This window comes from Megascapheus bottae, chromosome 29, assembly GCF_031878675.1.
Source record: "Megascapheus bottae isolate mThoBot1 chromosome 29, mThoBot2.hap1, whole genome shotgun sequence".
Lineage (NCBI taxonomy): Eukaryota > Metazoa > Chordata > Mammalia > Rodentia > Geomyidae > Megascapheus > Megascapheus bottae.
This window is the reverse complement of record NC_143537.1, coordinates 630,901-653,361: the sequence shown is the minus strand read 5'-3', so window position 1 is coordinate 653,361 and position 22,461 is coordinate 630,901. Positions and strand designations below refer to the sequence as shown.

Genomic DNA, 22,461 nt, shown 5'->3' with positions numbered 1-22,461 from the left:
TGGGAGGGCTTGCAGGTCTTCTAAGAAAGGACTTGTGAATGGGGATTAGGTAAGAGAAGGAAGAAGGCTGAATCTGCAAAAGGAAGAGCGCATGACAGACCTCAGTAATCCTTCAGTGCTGGGTTGTGGCGTGAAGTTGAGGGCAATGTTGGAAGATGAAGTGTGAGGAGTCAAATTGTGAAACATTTTATATGGCACAAATCACATCAAGATCAGCTTCTCCAATTGACCCAACTTGGTTACTTCTACCCACCAGAGATTTGGACAGCAGTGAACTAAGAGCAAAGTTCTCTTTCTATATCTTTTTCTTCCTTCAGCTGTCTTTGTACTACAGTTTGTGGTCACTGAGGACTAGTGCTAACTAACTTCCCTAGCTCTCCTGTTGTATCCCATATGACCTAATTTCGGACAAACCATGTCTGTGTCATCATCAGAATATCCTTTCTGGATGGCTTGGTAGTTAGCAGAGGAGGCAATAGGATATTACATCTGTTTTCTACCTTTGAATTGCCACCCCCAGTTCCCAGCCCTTTATCCCTCTCTCACACCCTACCAGCCTGATGAAGAGGCATCAGGACAGTCCAGTTGAAAGCCTGGTAACACAAGCTTCTGACCTGAATGCTGTTTAATATCTAGTGCAAGGTTTCTGCAGTGAACAGCTTCCCTCCGCTGTGTGATCTATAGCTCTAGATGGTGCCTCAGTATCACCATTATCACCTGTTGGTGCTTAAATAGGGAAATGAGAAGATGAGAGTAGAAACTAAATATCAAGCTGGTGCTTAAACAGGGAAAAAAGATGAGAGGAGAAACTAAGTGGCCATACTTAGTATATAAACAGATCAGAAGGAGGTGAGAACACAGTCACCAGGAGAACACGAATCACCAAAGAGAAATCCCACACAGCTGGTGTCTGGCAGGGCAAACCTGGGATCACAGGGGAGCTTCAGGGAGTATGGAGGTGTTAACACATTCTCAGCATTGCCAGGCTGTTAGGGATGCTCTTTGTCTGCCTGTGTTATTTTCCTACTTGAAGTGGCGTGTGTGTTTCTAAGGTCAATGTCCCTTGCATTGCTGCACCCCAAATACTGCAACCTGCACCTCCCTAATTGGAAGCTTGATGCTTTTAAGAAAATCCCTGAGCTTGGGATTTCAGTTTCAGCACTGAAAGTAAGACATACAAGTAAATAGGGAGTATAAAGAGAGAGTATATACAGAGTAAACTCTACATACCCTGTAATCGAGAGAATACTTGAAAATTTCTTTAAGTTATTCAATTATTGTTTTAGAATCTCTAGTTTTCAACTGCCTTCTATAATCTCGAGTTAGTTGCTGTTATGCTAGGATCTAAGGGAAAGAGTTTCTTTTTTTAATGTTTTAAATTTTGGAGCCTTTTGTTGAGGCATTCTGCCTTTTAGCCCTTTGCACACCTATTCCAACGTCTTCAAGAAAGAGGTAGTTTACCACTGAGGGAAAGAAATTATGTCATCTAATAAGAATAAAATGAGTATGTGGGTATGTTTGTATGTGTAAGCCAGAAAGGGTGCTTTTTGAAAGGAAAAGTTAATTTTAAAATTACAAATTTGTTTAATAATCCTTTATTAACTCTCAGCACTCCCTAATTCAGTGTGGATACAACAGTGTCTTATACTTGTTTTATTTGATGTTTTGGAAGGATACATTAAGGATTAAGCTTTTAACAGTGACATTTTTCCTTGAAGGTATATGCCCGTATGTCAGAAGTCTTAGGAATAACTGATGACAACCATGTTTTAGAAACATTCATGACAAAAATGTAAGTTACTGTTTTGGTTTCTAAATTCACTTGTATTTAAAATCTTAATAGATCATGATACTATACTTGAATCTTTTTATAGATGTTACTTGTGTATGTGTGCGTGCGTGTGTGTGTGTGTGTGTGTGTGTGTGTGTGTGTGTGTGTGTGTGTGTGCGTGCCAATCTTGGAGCTTGAACTCAGGGCTTGGGCATGGTCCCTGAGCTTTTTTACTCAGGGCTACTGATTTAAACCACAGCAATACTTCCAACTTTTTGGTTGTTAATTGGAGATAAGATTCTTATGGACTTTCCTTCCCCGGCTAGCAATCCTCAAATCTCAGCCTCCTGAGTAGCTAAGATTATAGGTAAGAGACATTGGCACTCAACCCAGATATTACTTTTCAATAAAGCTTTAAATTTTCATTTTAATTCTTAGAGTATGTGTTAAGATGCCCATATTAAATCAGGACATGGTTTAAAACAAATAGTGACCCCTTGAATCAGTTGGACAGCTTCCTCCCTCCTTCTCCTTCCCCCCCCCACCCCCTGCAGTTAAAAGAGAACACTTCATTTTAGAAGGCAACTGAAGAACTTATTGAAAAAATAGAATCAGGAGCCAGGAGTTTGGCCTAGTGGTTGAGTGCTTGCCTAGCATGCACGAAGACCCGGGTTCGATTCCTCGGTACCACATACATAGAAAAAAAAAAGCCAGACCACATACATAGAAAAAAAAAGCCAGAAGTGGTGCTGAGGCTCAAGTGGTAGAGCTCTAGCCTTGAGAAAGTCCAAGGACAGTGCTCAGGCCCTGAGCTCAAGCCCAGGACTGGCAAAAAAAAAAAAAATAGAGTCATGAATTTAATTTTTTTTTTTGTCAGATATAGGGCTTGAACTCAGCTCCTGGATATTGTCCTGAGCTGTTTTGTTGAAAGATAATTCTCTACTTCTTTGAGCCACAGCTCCACTTCCAGTCTTTTGGTGGTTAATTAGTGAAAAGAATCTCATAGACTTAGACTGGCTTTGATCCATGTGCTCAGTTCTCGGCCTCCTGAGTAGCTGGGATTACAGATGTAAGCCATCATGCCCAGCTCATGATTTCTTTTAAGACAGAACACTTTTTAGTTTCAACAGGAAGCCATGCTATTCATGGAAATTCTCCTTGAATTGTCCTTAAAATATTAGCAAGCGCTGGCTCATGCCTGTAATCCTAGTTACTTTGGAGGCTGAGATCTGAGGATCAAGGTTCAAAGCAAGCATAGGCACAAAAGGACCTGAGACTCTTATCTCTAATTAACCTCTAGAAAATGGGAGGTGGGGCTTGACTCATGGGTAGAATGGTAGCCTTAAGCTGAAAAGCTCAGGGATAACACACACCCAGACCCAGGGGTAGGGCAGTAGCCTTGAGCTGAAGAGCTCAGGGACAGCACCCAGGCCGTGATCAAGCCCAATGGCGCACAAAAAAAAAAAAAAGGAATTAACGGAGTTCTAATCATAAACATGCCTTTATATATTTTATATATTTAGCTTAAATTTGCATGCCTCTAGTTGTCACCCCACTATCTATGTTTAACAGATAGGTAGCCCTGTCTTGCTTGAAGACAGCAAAGGTACTTTAAACAGTCCTCATCACAAGGACTGAGTCCTGGAGTCACAATGTGATCATTCATTTTGGGGGATTTTTGGCAGTAAACATTAGCTTCTATTTGACTTCCCTTTCAGCTCTTGCCTTTATTATCTAATATTTGTCCTGGTTACAAACAATGTTCCTTGGGAAAAGATTTTTAACTTACAAAACTAAATTTACACAATTACCTACCATTTGGAGAGCAGTGTTGATTATGGATTGATTATGCAAAAAAAGCTAAATGTGCTACAGAAGAATTTTTAAGTGTTCTATTAGAAGTTGAGCCTGCTTTTCATTTTATGATTTAGGTCATCTAAATTTACATAAATGTGTAAGTTTCTGTGATTCTCCCTGTATAGGCAAATGTTACATATAATATAAATTTTTTATTTTATATTTAGTGTTACAAATCTTAAATACTGGGGAAGATGTGAGCCTGTAATTTCCAGGACTCTTCAGTTCCTAAATGACCTTTCTGTTGGATATCCTTTTCACTGTGTAACGATACTGTATATTAACAACTGGTAACCAAGTTCTAATAACCAGGTATTTTCCTTATTTATGCTTTTGTAGTTTTTTTAAGATGACAGACCTGTTCATTTAGCCTTACATATCATTGCATATTTTTGAAATTTTATAATAGCTGTCACACTATGAAGCATTTTTGAGCCATAATTGAATTTACATAGCTGTTTGTTTTGTTTATATTCACCTAGATTAACAGTGAAATCCTTGATAGTGCATAACTATCAGAAATTCTTTTTCTTTAAGAAAGTATATAGCCAGTTTTTAAAAGGTCTGAATGTTTTGTAGAATGTTTTTAAAATATAATAAACATTGTATTCCAAACAGCAAATATATGTTACATATGATATTATATATTTTATGCATTATATATAATTCTAAAGTTGAAAAGAAAATCCTTTTCATGAGATGAGGGGCACAAAGGAGTAGAAGGAAGAAAATGATAGGCTTTTTGATCACATTTATTAATAGTGTCACCAAACCAACATTCTGTATACTCTCAAGATTTCCTGTTACATATTAAGTGTTTGTATTTCTTCATCAAGCATATTCCTAAAACCAGACCTTATCCATCTTTCTTACTAGATTATACTTGGTAGATATCATTTTTATATTTCTACCAATGAGAAAGAACTGCGTAAGTCATCTTTTATACATTAGCTATCAAACATAGAGGTGTTATAAAAACTAAATGTTGTTTTAGTTAACCATTAGCAGTAGCTGATATTTTAATATAAGGCAAAATTCTGAAAATGGGGTGGCTTTGGACAGAAACCTGATGTAGGTTCATTCCAGGAATGTGTTTGTATTCGTTAAGTTTAAAACTGTGTTCCTTGGAAAACCATAAAAGATTTCCAAAGTATTAGACACCCACTTTTGTGGTGGAATTTAATATGCAACTTTTTATTGGAAAATAATCGTCCTTGTCTGGCGAAATCCACCATGCAATATTTCTGTTAGTAGGTATAATGCAATAAAGACAGGGAGGGCTATTTATCACTACAAATTTTGAGGATTTCAGGATTCTTTTTATTATTTTAATATATTTCTTTGATATTAAATCAGAAAAATGATAAATTACACCTGTCCAGGCTGTTTTTCCTTTTTACTGGAAAATGATGTACAACCCAATTCCAGTGGTCATTTTGGCTTTTTAAGATATGTATTTTTTCTTATTAAAAAAAGAACTCAACCTGTATTTTTTTCTAACAATAATGCTGAAATACTCTTTATTTCTAACATATGAAGTGGTTTATAAGTACTTCCTAGTATTGCAAACTCCGGCCTTTTCACAATGAATTACTTTGAGAACGTATTATCTTAGAAAGAAACCTTGGTTATTTTATAGTGCATATCTATTGTTTAGATTTACTCTATTTTTGAGTTGAAATTGATATTTAATGTAAAATTAATTTGATTTGTATTTTAGTATAATTTACATAATGCATAATTTATTTGTATCTGCTATTTAATGTCCTTTTCTACTCATACTTTAATCCAAATAATATAACCCTTTATTTTATAAACTGTTTTTCCTTTTGAATACTTCAAGTTAATAAAAAATCTTATTTTCAGAAAAGTTATTAGATAGAGGTTAAAAGGCTCTAACGTTTTAAACCAACAGATATGAATGATTTGGCATAGGTGCATTTATATTTTTAACAATTATTTCAGGTTTGCATATTTAGAAATACATATTAGCTCAATTTGATTTCAGTGCTCAGTTATTTGAATTATAAATCATTATGTCCCTTCTAGCTGGTCATTCATGAAATATCTTTGAGTTCATTTACATAATGAAATATGTGAGTGGTGTATCTATTTCAGTGCAGTTGCTGCTTACCTAATACATGTTTTGTTGATTTCAATCAATTTCCTTGCGATGTATTTTTTAATCTTGATTTTGAAGCAGTATGTTACTTCTCTGTTAAAAATAAGATGACATTCTCCAGCAATGAGAAGTTAATTGAGATTAAAAATGAATCATCTTATTGGCCTTAGTTAATGGAAATCTTGTTTTGTTTTGTTTTTGCCAGTCCTGGAGCTTGAACTCAGGGCCTGGGTGCACTGTCCCTGAGCTTCTCTGTGCTCAAAACTAGTGCTCTACCACTTGACCCACAGCATTTCTTCTGGCTTTTTTGAGTAGCAGCTTACTGAGATAAGAATTTCACAGACTTGCCTGCCTGGACTGGCATTGAACTGCAGTCCTCAGATCTCAGCCTCCTGAGTAGTTGAGGGTAGCATGAGCCACCAGCACCTGGCTGAAAATCCATTTCTATGTTAATAATCAAGACATTTTCATTTAAAATTTTAGTAGCAAAAACCATGCTATATTAGAATGTTGGAATGCTCCATGTTGCTTTATAGTGCATATCTTCAGATACATTTGGTTTGGGTTTTTGTTTGTTTTTCTTCTAACCTGCTTCAGGTTAGAGCTACACCCAAAGCTAGTCTCTCTGTTTTGGTGCTCTTTTATCTGACTGGAAATTGAAATTGCAAACATCCTTTTCAGGAATTGCTAAGAAGCCTTTAGCCATCCTAAAGCAGGAGGGTCTCAAGTTTTAGTGTGAATCAGAAAGTGATTAAGAGACACCTTGTTAAGCCCCTCTTTTCCTCCCCCCCTCCTCCCCGCCTTCAGCCACTGCTCTGAGAGAACCACTGCTGAAGGCTGAGTCTGCATCGTCTCAGGTGATATGGTCTGAGGAACAGACTCTGACAAGTGCCTTTAGGTAAATAAAAAAAGAAAACAGGAAAAGTGAGGTACTTCCCTGAGACACTTTCTTGTTGGATTTGGCAGCATTCTGATCAGGCAGACTTGTCAGATTGGAGTCAGATTTGTCTCATTCCCTGGACAGTAGTGTGGAGACTTAGAGGCTACCACGTCACTTCAGATGACCCTGGAGTTGCTGCTTGCTATGTTTCAGCCTTCCCTATTGCTCAAACTACTGTAATTTTAAAATTACAGTAGGCTGGGAGCGTGGCCTAGTAGTAGAGTGCTTGCCTGGCATGTATGAAGCCCTGGATTGGATTCTTTGGTGCTACATATATAGAAAAATCCAGAAGTGGTGCTGTGGCTGAAGTGGCAAAGCATGAGCCTTGAGCAAAAGTGCTGAAGGACAGTACCCAGATCCTGAGTTCAAGCCCCAGGACTGGCAAAAAAATAAAAAATTTAAAAAGCAGTGACCTTTTTGTTAGGAATGTTGTATTTTCCCATCAGATTGATTGCATAATATATATATATATACTACATACGTGTGTATATATATATATATACACACATATACATTACAATTAAAGAATATGTTTGAGGTGAGGCACTGGTAGCCCATGCCTATAATCCTAGCTACTCAAGAAGTTGAGATCTGAGATCACCGTTCAGAGTCAGCCTGGGCAAGAAAGTCTGTGAGACTTTCTTCAATTAACCAGAAAACTGGAAGTGGTATTGTGGCTCAACCTGGGAAAGCACTAGCCTTGAGCAGATAAGCTCAGAGACTGCCATGAGTTCAAGCCCCATCACTGACAAAAAAATACATTTTTTAAATTTTATTGTCAGGGGAATTACAGTTACATGCTTCAGGGAGTGGGTGCATTACTTCTTGCATGTTGATACCCCTTCTCATATTTTTGTCCCCTTTTCTCTTCCCCCACCCCCTCCCAATCATCTTGTTTTCCCCTTTCCCTTCCCTATTTCAAATAAACAAATAAATGTATTCAATATACCAGGTAACAAAGTCATATAGAGTAAAAATATGAGATTAATCAAAGGGAAGAGAAATAATATAGTACGTTAAGAACAACATTCACCTTGAGAGAGCTTGTTTGGAGCTTCTAGCAGGGGAGCGCAGCTACTCATATACCCTTGACCGAAGACCGGTCCTCCTCTATGGGGGATGGTCGTCCTCTTCGACCAAGCGCGCAGCTCAAAAAATTGAATCACTCCAAAACGAATCCCCAAAGTAACAACCATCCCATTAAAAAATGGGCCAAAGACTTAAAGAGAGTCTTCTCTGAAGAAGAAACAAAAATGGCCTATAGACACATGAAGAAATGCTCAACATCTCTGGTCATAAAAGAAATGCAAATCAAAACAACTCTAAGATTCCACCTCACTCCAGTTAGAATGGGCAGGATCAGGAAAACGAATAACAACAGATGCTGGAGGGGATGTGGCCAGGAGGGATCACTACTACACTGTTGGTGGGAGTGCAAACTCGTTCAACCACTATGGAAAGCAGTATGGCAGTGCCTCAAAAGACTAAACATAGAACTCCCCTATGACCCAGCAATTCCACTACTTGGCATTTACCCAGCCATCCAGAAACAAGGACATACTAAACCCACTAGCACAACAATGTTCATTGCAGCACTATTCACCATAGCAAAGATATGGAACCAGCCTAGATGTCCCTCAGTTGATGAGTGGATCAACAAGATGTGGTATTTGTACACAATGGAATTCTATGCTGCTGTCAGAAAGAATGACATCTCCCCATTTGTAAGGAAATGGAAAGACTTAGAAAAAAATCATATTAAGTGAAGTAAGCCAGACTCAAAGGAACTTAGGCTCAATGGTTTCCCTCATCTGTCATAATCAGTAGAAACCTTGGGCTCTACTAGCAGAGATTCGCAATAGAGCAAAACCTTGATACATAAGGCCATATAGTATGACGCTATATGAAAGGATCTCTAGGATACAGAAACATAAGCCATATAATGAATGATTGTTGTTCTTAATGTACTAGGTTATCTCTCATCTCTTTTGCTGTCCCTTGGTTATCTCATATTGTTACAGTATCTCACTTTGTTATCTGATATAAAGGATATATTTGTATTTGGCTATTTGAAATTGGATAGGGAAGGGGGAAAAACAAGATGGGGGGTGGGGGGGAGGGTAATGGGGACCAAGACATGTGAAAGGGTATCAATGTATGTGAATTAATGCACCTTCTATCTGACAAATATCATGTAACCCTTTTATTAATTACAATAAAAATATTTTAAAAGTTTATATTTTTCTAAAGAATAATGCTGTAGTTGGGAGTTTCAAATAAATTTTATCAGCAATAAAATTTCAGGGAAACAAAGGAAGAATTTTAATAAATATCTTAATTCAAAAGAGTCTTATAGGTGGATACATTTTCATGAATGGTATTTAGTTTTAATAGTTCTAATGTAATTTATATGATTACTTAAATATTGGGCTTTTATATATATTTAAATTTTTAAGAAACACGAATTCAGAGTTTGAGCTAATAGTTGTCTTGTCATCTTAGAATTCTGAATGTATTTCAGCATCTTTCCATGGTTCAAGAGCTATCCTTTTCAAGAGCTATTTCCAGAAAGATTAAAATGATTTCTTTTTCTCTATGTACAAACTTACCAAGAGCAATAGAGGATTTCACAGTAATTTTGTTAATGTAAGAGGAACTTTAAAGTTTGAGATGAGGCTTTCTGCTGTCTCTAAGTCCTTGTAGATCCCAAAGTGGATATTGAAAATTTCTCAAGGCTAGAGCTCTACCACTTGCGCCTCAGCACCACTTTTGGCTTTTTTTCTATATACGTGGTACCGAGGAATCAAACCCAGGTCCGGGCCCACTGTTAGAATGCTAATTGAAAAAGACTCCAGGATATTGAAACAAAAGCCATACAATGAATGATTGTTGTCCTTAATGTACTATGTTATCTCTCATCTCTTTTGCTGTCCCTTGGTTATCTCATATTGTTACAGTATCTCAATTTGTTATCTGATATATTGGATTTATTTGCATTTGGTTATTTGAAATTGGATAGGGAATGGGGGAGAACCAAGAGGGGGGGAGGGTAATGAGGACCAAGACATGTGAAAGGGTATCAATATATGTGAATTAATGCACCTTCTATCTGGCAAATATCATGTAACCCTTTTATTAATTACAATAAAAAAAGCAAACAAAAAATAAAGTCAATCTCTATTGAGTTAAAACAAAAAAAGAACAACATTCACAAAGATAAACCTCTTGTTTCCATATCCTAGAGTTTATTTTGTTTAGTCTCTCATCCCATATGACCATATGTACATATCTTCTGAGCTATTGTGCTCCTCTGCTGGGTGAGTCCTAGATGTGGATTAAATTATTACAAATGAGGGAAACCATGGAGTCTGTGTTCCTTGGTTCTGGCTTACCTCACTTAATATGAGTCTTTTCATTTCTTTACGAATGGGGCGATGTCATTCTTTTGTGATGGCAGCATAGATTTCCATTGTGTATAAGTACCACATCTTCTTGATCCAATCATCTACTGAGGGTCATGTGAGTTGGTTTCATAACTTAACTATGGTGAATAATGCTGCAGTGAACATTGTTGTGCTAGTAAGTTTAGTATGCCTTTGTTTCTGGACATTTGGGAAAATGCCAAGGAGTGGGATTGCTGGGTCATAGGGGAGCTCTATGTTTAGTCTTTTGAGGAATCACCATACTGCTTTCCAGAGTGATTGAATGAGTTTACACTCCCACCAACAGTGTAGTAGTGATCCCTCCTGGCCACATCCCCTCCAGCATCTGTTCTTGGTAATGGCCATTCTAACTGGAGTGAGATGGGATCTGAGAGTTGTTTTGATTTGCATTTCTTTTATGGCCAGAGATGTTGAGCATTTCTTCGTGTGTCTATAGGTCATTCTTATTTTCTCTTCAGTCTCTCTTTAATCTTTTAACCTACCTTTTAATGGGATGTTGTTTCTTTGAGGATTTGTTTTTGAGAAATTCAATTTTTCAATCTGTAGATATATTTTAGATACGAGGCTCTTGTCTATTGTATGCCTAGTGAAGATCTTCTCCCACTCTGTGGACTTTCTATTTAACTTGCTAGCTATGTCCTTTGCCATGCAGAAGCTCTGCAGTTTATTGCAGTCCCATTGGTCCAAACTTTTTTAAATTTGTTTAAACATATACATTTGAGTCAGGCACCAGTAGTTCTTACCTGTAATCCTAGCTATGCAGAAGGCAGAGATCATAGGATCACACTTTTTGAAACCAGCCTAGGTAGGAAATTCCATGGCATTGACATTGTAATACGGTTAGTTTAAGGGGGCCCCTTTAATTCATAGTTAAATAGCTACAGCTAGGGAACAGGCCATTATGTACAGAACATTTTTGCGTGTTTTTAGTGGTAATTGGGAATAAGAGTCCTACAGACTCACAGCCTCCTAAGTATTTAGAATTACAAGCATTTGCCACTAGCACCTAGCCAAAACATGTTTAAAGTACTACGTAATGTGCACGACCAGACATCATTGCCATGTCTTTAACCTTAGCTACCACTTTCTGAACGTGATAGGAGAGAGGAAAGAGTAGAGGATAAGAAATAAAGCAAAGATGTATAGAACCATGAAAGATGGGAGTAAAATTGTGTATGTTACAGCAATTGCTTGGTAATAAACAATAGCAAGTCTGGGTTTTTTTTAATAATATTATGGTACATTTTAGATGCCATCTTATCTCTCTCAAAAGTTGATTCACTTCCACTTGTTATATAGACCAAAGTAAAATTAAGTCCCTTATAAGTACTTGACTTACTAAGTTGCCATAACTCATTTCCTGGCACCATTCAGCCACAATTTGTGCTTTATGTTTGGACCAAGAAAATGTCTTTCACTTTCCCCTTCTTATGTGGCACTAAATCACTACACGTGTCATTCTTTCTCCTTTAATACCTACAACTCAGCTAAGTTTCTTTCAGATTTTCAGATCTTAGTAAAGACTTTGTAAAGCTATCCTGAAATACTTGTAACCCTTAGTCCTTGAGTGCTTACTTTATAGTAACACCTTGCATTCTTTTTCTCTTCTCTTCTCAATGTTCATGAGCACTGTGTTCTTTTCGATAGATCTTAAGTGTGAATGTACTATAGTATGTTTAGTCAAACATTGGATGTAAATTGGATGTAAATCTTGACTACATTTTTTTCATGTGTGACCTTTACTGAATCCTTTTACTTTTCAGGACTCCTAACACTGTTGCTGTTATTGCAGCTATTTGCTGTGCTTATTGCTATGAGCCACAGGCCATAATTTCATCCAATGCTCCCACCCAGTTCAAATGGTACAATTTATGAGAATCCTAGTCTCGTAGAGAAGAATAAAAGTTAAAGATCATAACTGGATCCATTTGCCTTTTCTTTTTAACATTACTGATCTTAAGGCCATACTGGCTTTGAACTGAATTCTTATAAAGAAATGTAAATATTCAGATGAATTCTCAATCTCTCCTTTATTGAAAAATTTTTTTAAAAAACCTTAATTGCTTCTTTCTTTAGAATGTAATTAAAAGGCAGTGAATCTGGCCTTGGTACAAACTGCACAGATGCAGTTCTGCAGAAAATGTGTATTTGGCAGACAAGATTCTTCCTGTGAATGTTGCGTTTATTGCTTCCATAAATATTCTATTGTCAAAACATGACTTGCTGTTTATTAACATCACTGACAAGAAGATTCCTGTTAATGGCAGTATTTATATTACCCATAAACCCTGTCACTTTTAACTTAGCAATTTTAAGAGAGAATTGTATTTGGTAATTACTTAAGATATTTTGAAGTTTATTGATCCCTACCTCTGTTTAACTGAATGAAGTTTGAATGGCAGCCCTTCTTCCCAATGATTGATGATTATGAAAAATCATCAGTCGTGCATCTTTAGATGCAGGAGAAAACTTACTGCCTGTTCTTGTTGTCCTTTAACCTGCCAAAAAGACTCCATGCCTGTGTGCCTGCCAGAACAGTGCAGTTAAGAACGTGCGTGCATGTGTGCATGCCATCCCTACCCTTAGAAAGTGTAGGTGCGTGAACACAATTACTGTGTACTGTATAACGGTCACATTTCATGATTTACATCTAGGCCACACTATTTGTGTTTTGGGAAATCATTTATTTCTTGTGTTGTATTTTGTTTTGTTTCCTCATCTGAAAGATAGAAGTAATGCTACCTATCTCAATAGACATTACAGCTAGTACTAGTTTTGTGAGTTCTTTGCATCTTATTTTCTCTGACTTGGAATTGGCAAAGACTTTTGTGATCCTCCAAACAGTGCTGTAAGACTCTTGGACTAGGCTTCCTTCTCGGTTGTTGGAAGGTGTCAGTGTGTTACTCAGACTGATCCAACCGACTAAACTGTGTACAGCATTCCTGACTCAGGTACCACTGGGTTTCTTACTCTTTGACATCAATACTTGCCGCCTAAAATTGAGTACCACTCTACAAAGGCAATTTACATATGTATTTTTTGGAGATAATAAGAAGGGAAGGAGCCATTTTTGTGTCACAACATGACTGGAGCCACGGAACATTTTCACAACTTTTTTAAAAAGTACATGGGTCATTATAGAGGGAGGGAACAAGATACCCTAGCTGTAGTAGAAAACACAAGAGTGTGCTACAAAAAGGAGAAGTGATGGCGTACTAGAAATTATCTGGGCCTTGTAGCTTTGTGGGTAATTTCTCAACTTTATTCTCTTTCTCAGTTTAACTACTCAGAAATCAATCTTAGTGCCAATAAGCCAAGTCAGCCATTTCTGTGTCATCTTGGGCAAGCCATTTAGTTTCTCTTGAGCTTCTGTTTCCATATCTACAGAATAGCAATAATAAATAATGTTTAACCATATGACTGTAAAAATTGGGTGAACTAATATTTTTAAAAAGCCGATAGCTTAGGCATTTAAGAAATATTCTTTTTTTAAGTTTTATTGTAAAGGTTATATGCAGAGGGATTAGAGTTGCATAGTTAAGGTAATGAGTCTTTTTGAACCCTTTTTTACCCATCCTTCCCCCTCCCAAAGTAGAAAGTCTTCAAACTATACTATATCCTGTCCTCATAACTATATTTGGATCTTAGATTTCTGCTGAGTTAGTTTGTTTCGCACACACGCGCGCTTGTGTGTGTGTGTGTGTGTGTGTGTGTGTGTGTGTGTGTGGTATTGGGGTTTGAACTTAAGGCCTCTGGCATACTTTCCCTTGAGCCATGCCCCAGACCTCTTTTTGCCATCATTTTTTAGATAGTCTTAAGCCCCTACTGCATACCCATATCTAATCATGGACCATCATCCTCTGATTGACACCTCCTGCAGGTGTACACTACCATTCCTGGCCCTCACTGTTGCTTAAAATTGAACAATTGTCTTTAAGAATCACCTTTTATAATTATTTTACTATGGAATAACATTAAGTAAAAAGAAATTCCTGGGTTAAATCCAAAGAGTAGAGAGGGTCAGTTTTAATTTTCCACTTTCAAGACTTTAATAGTAAAAGAGTTCTTGTCTTAATTATAAAATCCATTCTTTTCTATAACTAGAATATGTATAAGATGGAAAAGTAATTGCACTAGTTAATAATGTATTATCATTCTTAACAGAATAGAAGACACTTCTACAGAAAACTGTTGGAAATAATAATTATTCTTCATAAATAGAAACTGATGCCATTGTAGTTCAGTGTTATTTTGTGATTTATTATATATTAATAAGACAACTTATTTTCTTAGATTCCTTAACTTCTATTACCTATATTCTTCTAAAAAAACTTGTGAAAATAGATGCTGTGAAATTCATGCTAAAAAACCACACGGTAAGTGTTAATTGTTAATGAATGACCAGAATGTTTTGGATAGTTTAGGTCAACCATTAGTAATTTTGGATGCTCTTTTGCTTTTGTTAGAGTGAACACTTCCCCTTTCTTGGTATCAGTGACAGTTACAGTCTCAGTGACTTCAGGTGCCGAACAACCTTCTACACAGCCCTCACTCGTCTTCTGATGGTAGATCTAGGTAAGGTGACGAATCTAAGCTCAATAAGGGAGCAGCTTGTATAAATAAAGGAGCAGAATACCAGTTGGTAGAGCTTTTAACTTAGAATTTGCTGCCTTAGTTTTCTGTAGCTTTCTAAATTTTGAGAGTTCACTAGTTAGTATCAAGACAAATCTTTGCACTTCGGAGGTAAATGTCATTTCAAATAGTATTTGCCTTGATTCTGTATTTCAGCATTTATTTTCCATCTGTCCTTTGACCCACTGATTTTAATTTCTGAATCTAGAAACAGTCTTAAACACAAAAGAGCTTCATAGGGTATTTTAAATAGAGAAAAAAAAAAACAAGTGATTTTGATATCCGCTAGCAACATTATAGCATATGTACTTAATGGAACTGTCTGTGGTGATTAAAAATAGTGATTTGGGGCTTTGGAGCTGTAGAACACTTGCCTAGCATACACAAGGACCTGGATTCTATACCCAGCACCTGGGTGGGGTGAGGATGATTTTAAGACAGTACAGTATATGATCGTTGCTGTTATACTATGCAGGGCAAAGAAGAGATGTTAACCTGGGCAAATGGAGTGATTTATGTATATTAGAGAGAAAGACATCAAAAGACTCAAGGAGTTTTGTTAACAAGGGCTAAGTAGCTGGTGTAGACATTGTGGAAAATAGTATAGAAGTCCTTTAAAGATTAAAAATAGGACAAAGGAAGTGAAGTTGGTCTGTAAAAGAAACATCTACACTCCTGTGTTCATTGAAGAACTGTTTTAAAACAGCCAAGAGTGGGATCAACCTCAGTATCTTAGAGGATGAATGGATAAAGAAAATGTGGTAGCATAGTCACACAGAATTGCTATACAACCATTGAAAAACTGAGGAAATCCTGCCATTTGAACACGATGGATAAACCTGGAGGTCATCATGTAAAAGGGAACTAGGCCAGACAGAAATATAAATTCACATAAACTAACCCATAGGATTTAGAACGGTTGACCTCATTAGAATTAGAGGAGAATGGTAGTTAACAAGAGGAAGAGAAGTTGAGGGAGGTGATGATGTCAATATAAGCATTGAAGTAGTAAGGAACCTATTGTAAGGTGGTAGGTAGTTACAATATATTACGCTCTTGAAAATGCATATGTTAATGATAATGCTGGGTTTTGTCTTTCACAGTGTTGCACATGTGAAGTACATAACAATTGTCAGTTAAAATAATAACTTTTGTTTTGGGGTAACAGTAGCTTTGGACACTGTAGATCATTTTCCTCATTCTAATTAATTGAAGTTTTGTGTAATGTATTACTTTTATAATGCTAAGATAGCATTGCATAGTGTTTGAATCATGTGGAGTTCCTCTGACTTCTTTAGTAGTGCCGGTGGTCAGCCCTAGCATCTTGTACATGTTAGGCGAGCAGTCTACATCTAAGCTGCTTCTTAACCCCTAGCCCAACACTGAACTTGCCAGTCTCATTAAAAGCTTATCACTTCGTGGAAGTGGCACTGTGACTCAAGTAATAGAGTGCTGGCGTTGAGCTGAAATGTTCAGGGAACAGCACCTAGAGTTCAAGCCCCACAAAGGAAAAAAAATGATCATTTCTTTGTTGTAAAATCTTTGAAAATCTTTTCTTCTAAAAGGCTTTTGTGTTTGCTCATTTGTTTGATACTGTAAGAGTTAAACTCAAAACCTGAATTGTTCTAGGCTGGTGGTCTGCCGCTGGAGCCACGCCCCCCGGCCCTTTTTGCTGTGGCTATTTTTAAGATAAGATCTCCTAGTTCCCTCCAGGCTGGACCTTGATTCTCATGCCTATGGCTCCTGTGTTCGTTGAAAGTGGGAGCCACCAAACTCTGCCCCTTATAGAATTTTTGGGGACGTATTTATAATATCTATACAAATGGCACATTAAAACTTCTTACTCCTTTCTGACTATAACTAAATAACCACTGGTCAATTTTTTCCTCTCCCTTTCCCCCTGTTCCTTTTTTTGTGTCAGTACCAGGACTTGAACTGAGAGCTTCACACTTTCACTTTACTTGAACTCAAAGTTCACAATCTCACTTAACTTTCGAGACATGCTTGCAGCCTGCCTTTTTGCTAGTTAATTAGAGATGGAATCTCACAGACGTTTTGGCCTGGCTAGCTCTGAACCTGCCATCCTCTAGGTCTTAGCCTACTGAGTAGCTGAGGATTAAAGGCATGAGCCACCAGTGCTGTTCTCAGCCTCTGGAATGACCATTCTAGCCTCAACTTCTTTGAGATAATATTTTTTTCAGATTTTATATGGGAGTAAGGTAATATTCCTCTTTTTGTGCCTGCTTGATTTCACTTAACATAATAACTTTGAGTTCCATCTCCCTTGTCACAGATGACAGAACTTCATTCTTTTATAGCTTACGTACCAAATTTTTTGCTTATGTACCATATTCTTTTAATCTGTTCATCAGTTGATGGAGACATAGGTTGCTTCTATTTGTTGGCTGCTTAGTGCAGCAGTGAATGTGGGAGTGCAGATGTCTCTTTGATAGACTGACTTCATTTCCTTTGGGTATGTTCAGTAGAATCACTGGGTCACATAGATATGCTAATTCTCACAGCCTCCAATTTACAAGAGTTCCCTTATCTCCACATCCTCACCCATGTTTGGTCTTTTTCTTCTGGATAATAGCCATTTTATAAGGGTTTATCGTGGATCGTTGTGGTTTTGATTTGTTTCATATACCTGTTGACCATTTATATGTCTTCTTCTGAAAAATAACCATTTAAGTCTGCTACCCATATTTTAAAATCAGGTTCTGATTTTTGGTTGTGTTATTCTTGAGGTTGTTTGTTTGTTTGTTTGTTTCCATCACCATTATTCTTGAATTTTTAAAAGCTCCTTTGTGGATATCAACCTTTTTTCAGAAAAAAAAAATGCCCTGTAGATATTTTCTCCTGTTCTTACAGGTTTCTGTGCATTGGGTTAATCGCATACAAGCTTTTTATCTGAAATAACCCAATTTACCTACTTTTTTTTAATTCTTGAGATCTTGTAACTTGTCTGGTTTTAGTTTTTTTAGTGTTTTCTTTTTTGTGTGAAAAGCTGAAGTTGAGAATGGCCACAAGTCCACAGGGTCTAGGGATGGCACCAAGCCTTTCTGAGGCCACATCACTTTTTTTTTTTTTTTGGCCAGTCCTTGGCTTGAACTCAGGGCCTGAGCACTGTCCTTGGACTTTCTCAAGGCTAGAGCTCTACCACTTGAGCCTCAGCACCACTTCCAGCTTTTTTCTATGTATGTGGTACCGAGGAATCGAACCCGGGTCTTCATGCATGCTAGGCAAGCACTTTAACCACTAGGCCAAACTCCCGGCCCCGCCACATCACTTCTTATATTTGAATACTGCAGGCTAGATCAGCCAGCTGTAGACACACAAAAGAGGTCCATCAGCAATAGCAGCGTCTTCAGAGAATATAAAATTCGGATTCCTTTTCTTTCTCTTGCAATATATTGATTGATCTTTAAGCATGATTATAGAAAAAGAAGCTAACTTTACTTTTCACCTAAATGAACGACAGTAGCCCTTGAAATGTGAAAGTGACTAAACCCTTCATTCTCCACACACATTATTTTCATGTACTTTCAAGAAATGAATCTCCAGAAACGCAGCAGTTAAAAGTTGTGAGGAATGCAGCTGAAATGAGTAAGAGCTTAGTGGGGTTGATTTCTAAGGAAAGATTAAAAGAACCATGCATGTATAACTTGGCTAAGTGACAACTGGGGCTGGAGGCAAAGAGAATTGTCTATAAATATTTGAAGAGTTTATACCAGGCATGCAAAACCCAATTGTGTGCTACCTTAGGCAAATGGGAGATCTGAAAGACAACTTCTCATGCTGCCCACTATCCTCTTTTACCTCCTGACGGCTGCTTTGGCACAAAGGGGAACAACTCCAGACTGTCACTGTCCCTGACATCCAGTAAGCAAGCATATTCCATGCTAGTTACCTCTGAGATCAGAGTAGGAGTCAGGCATGCTGGGCCTTGGCCTCAAGGGGCTTGAAATCCTATACAGATTTCACTTCGTTCCCAATCTTTAAAAATTCTCTTATATTGATCCTGTTACACAGAGTGAAAGACGTGGAGAGACCAAAGTTAATGACAAATATGTCCAGTAGTTACAGGATTTTGTTTAAACTCCTTTAAAATGTAAGTTGATATTTTTGTTCAAAACAATTTTTTTGAAAAAAGGTAAATACGTCATTGCTGCAGTTTTTAGATGCCCTGAGTGAAACAGAGGTAGACTGTACACAGAAGGTTCGTAGTATAAATAGCTATATGAGAACCATAGGTGTAAAATTTTAAACTATAACACCTACCCTCCTGGGACTTTATTCTGCTTGAAAAGAAACTCCTTATCAATGGGGTTTGTTTTTTATGTCTTTTTGGTTTGGGTCCTGGGGATCAAACCCAGGAGGTTGCACTTGTTAGGCAAGCACTTTACCACTGAGCTACATCCCAACCCAGTGTTTACTTTTTAAAATAATTAAATGTAGGCCAGGAGTGTGGCCTAGTGGTAAGAATGCTTGTCTAGCATGCATGAAGCACTAGGTTTGATTCCTTGGTGCCATATACACAGAAAAAGGCAGAAGTGGTGCTGTGGTTCAAGTGGTAGAACACTAGCCTTGAGGAAAGCTCAAGGACTAATCAAAAAGAGAGAGAGAGAGAGAGAATAAAAAAAAAAACTAACCAACCTGTGGTTGCAAAAGCACTGGATGTGATTCTTGGGTTGAAATATAAAGTATATTATAATTGAATCCTATGAAATAAATTGAACATTTTTTGTATATCATCTGTGCACATAGAAGTAATTAGAAAAGGGAACAAAATTGGGTGTCACATTAATTGGTATTTACTTTGAAAAGCATTTTGGTTTCTCTTCAATAATTTGTACTTTGTATGAATTTAATTAGAGGCTGTATGCCCCAGGTTGTATTTCACATGAAAATTGGGAATTTTTGGCAATAAAGTTGTACTGTTTTATCAAACTGCTTTAGCTAGAGAAAATGATCACTTGTATGAGGACAAAATTGAAAGCATTTGATCATGAAAGTGATGATATCTCAGAGCATAAAAATTTCTAGCTCTCACCTTTTTTTTTTTTTTTTTTTTTTTTGCCAGTCCTGGGTTTGAGCTCAGGGCCTGAGCACTGTCCTTGGACTTTCTCAAGGCTAGAGCTCTACCACTTGAGCTTCGGCACCACTTCCGGCTTTTTCTATATATGTGGTACAAAGAAATCAAACCCAGGTCTTCGTGCATGCTAAGCAAACACTTTAACCACTAGGCCAAACTCCCGGCCTCTATACATTATTTTTGAAATACCCCCAAAATGAATGAAATAACTCCCTCACATACCTGTTGCCAACCATGTGCTTGTGGTTGTGAGCCTTTGCAAGGTTCCTTTAAAACTCTCTGGGTTACTTTAAATTTAACTTTGTCGACCTAATAAACTAAAAAGAAAGAGATTTCCCATGCCAGTAAATGTAGAAGTCCAGGGAGCTGTCCATTGTGAAGTACCTGAATAAATAAAAACCTTGTGTGCTGTTTAATTTGAATGGAGGTGAATTCATCTGACAAATGTTGGAAAGGGAAAGTGTAGAAAGGAACCATTCATTGGTAGCCAGTGAAGTTTTGCTGTTTACAAAGGTGGCATCGGTGGCATCACTGGCAGTTGCCTTTCGGTGGACACCATGCTTGCTCTTGAGATACCCAGAGAAGCATGCAGGTAGAATTCCATGCATGAACACAATTTTAAATCACTAAAAGAATACTGGTATGAAAATGACGCTTAAGGATGGTGAAAAACAATTCAGTCTTTAGGAGTGAGGGTAACAATATCCAAATGCTTTTGTGACTTGTAACAGGTAATTAGGATTTGAAGATATTGCTAGCTTAAATTTGAGAAATTTTATATAACAAGCTAATAATTTGAATAAAAAGGAGTGTTCTAGAAATAACTACTGAAGTTATAATTAAAATACACAAAAAGGAAATTTTCCTTTTTTCATTACTAATACCAACATTTGTTTACAGCGTTAGTTTGCAGACCACTTTTCTGAACATCACCGTGTGTATCCCAGGTTTCATTAAGTAGGTTCCTCGGCTCAGAGGCTGTCTTGCCCACAGTTAATCATACAACTTCATCTACTTCTGTCCAACTGTTCCTTCACCTTTTGCCTTCTCTGTCAATTAGGAAGTGTAATTTTATCTTCCCTTTTATTTTAACTGTTTGGACCAAGTGATTGATTTGGGGCTTAGAGGCAATAAGAGGAAAAAAGAGAGGATTATTTTCTAAAATTCTGTGAAATAAGTACCTTCCATTTTATTATCTGTCTTATATAGAGATATATTACAGTTTGATGGTTGGTGACAGTCTGAGGTAATTTTAAAAATTTGTTCTTATGTATAACAATTGGGCAAAGCAAATTGAAAATTGGCAGGGGAGGGATGTGGTCAGAAGATTTCACCTGTGTCCATGGCTTGGCAGAGACTGTTGGGAAGACTTGGCAGGCAGGGAGAATGGGTGTGTGGACAGTGTATAAAAGTGGGCAGTAAGAGGTAAAAAAGCATCTGGAAATACTTAGAATCTATAATGAGATAATTAAGACTAATTAGCTAGCCCTGTAGGCAGAAAGCAACCCATTAAGTCCAGATCCAGTTTTAATAACTTACCTGGTTTTGATGGTAGAGTCCAGAGCACCCTAGGAAATGAGATGCTTCCGGGTGAAATTTTTAGGGTAAATTTCTTAAAGAGAGCAGCAATACTCTTCACCAGGAATTAGGTTTTTCTTCTAGGAATTAAGCCGGTGAAATTTCAAAGAGCCTCACTTTTCTCACCTATCTGTCTTTTGGGGTGCCGCTGAAGTAATAGGGCACTTGCCCTGTGTTCAATTCATAGTAGCAGAACCAAAAAAAAAAGCCCCATTGTTCAGTCTCTTCCATATATCTTTATATTATTTAGAGTAATTCCCCACACAAAGCAAGTATTTGGTAAACAGTAAGAAACATTTATTTAAAGTCAGAATTTCTGACTACCACTGAGTCCTCTAACAGAGGCATGTTCAAGGCTGTTAATACATCAAATTGTGCCCTTGATATCTAGGGCTATTATTTCCCTGTAGAAGAAAGCACTGACAACACTTCTGACATACTGAAATACCCTGGCCAGCCTGCAGCCACAGGTCATTTCAGAGGTAGATGGAACTCATCCATTTAGTGGGAGCTGGAGACTGGAAGCTAGAGTAGAGACCAGGTTTGGCCCTCAATTCAAAGGAGCAGTTGAGCACTTTCTCCAGTCTTTAACCAGAAGCACTTCATAAGTGCTCTCCTAAGGAAGCCGTGGGTACAACTGGGGTGGGGACCTAGACATAACAGAGTATGCACTCCTTGAGATCCCCCATTGCCTGGATTTATATTTATTCTGGTTAAACATGTTTACCTTGGAAACGCAAAGGTTTGTTGAAAAAGCTTTGTTCCCAAAGGAAAGTGTACTGGGCCAGCAATCTGTGGTCACACTTTAACAAAAGTGCTGTCATTTATGAAGTATCAGCGAGGGGAGTTACAGATAGTTTGTCATCACACAGCTAGGTTTGGGAAGTAAATATTAGTTTCCTAGTTACAAATGAGTACAACTAGGCTTAGGTGCCAGGAAAACTAGTGGTAGGAGTCATGGCTCAGGCTCAGACAGACAGACCTCCTGACTTGAGTGCACTTTCTTCAGTACCTTTCTCAAAC

General features: G+C 37.5%; 1 protein-coding gene across 1 annotated transcript in view; it reads left to right on the top strand.

The window, feature by feature from the left end:
* The window catches only part of Ranbp17 (RAN binding protein 17), a 191,139-nt gene that overhangs the window by 106,698 nt on the left and 61,980 nt on the right, over positions 1-22,461 (top strand). Inside the window, exons 15-18 of the mRNA XM_090321205.1 lie at positions 1,719-1,792; positions 3,796-3,876; positions 14,446-14,509; positions 14,600-14,708. Of these exons, the coding sequence (XP_090177331.1) occupies positions 1,719-1,792; positions 3,796-3,876; positions 14,446-14,509; positions 14,600-14,708 (328 nt within the window). The remainder of the gene's footprint in view (positions 1-1,718; positions 1,793-3,795; positions 3,877-14,445; positions 14,510-14,599; positions 14,709-22,461) is intronic.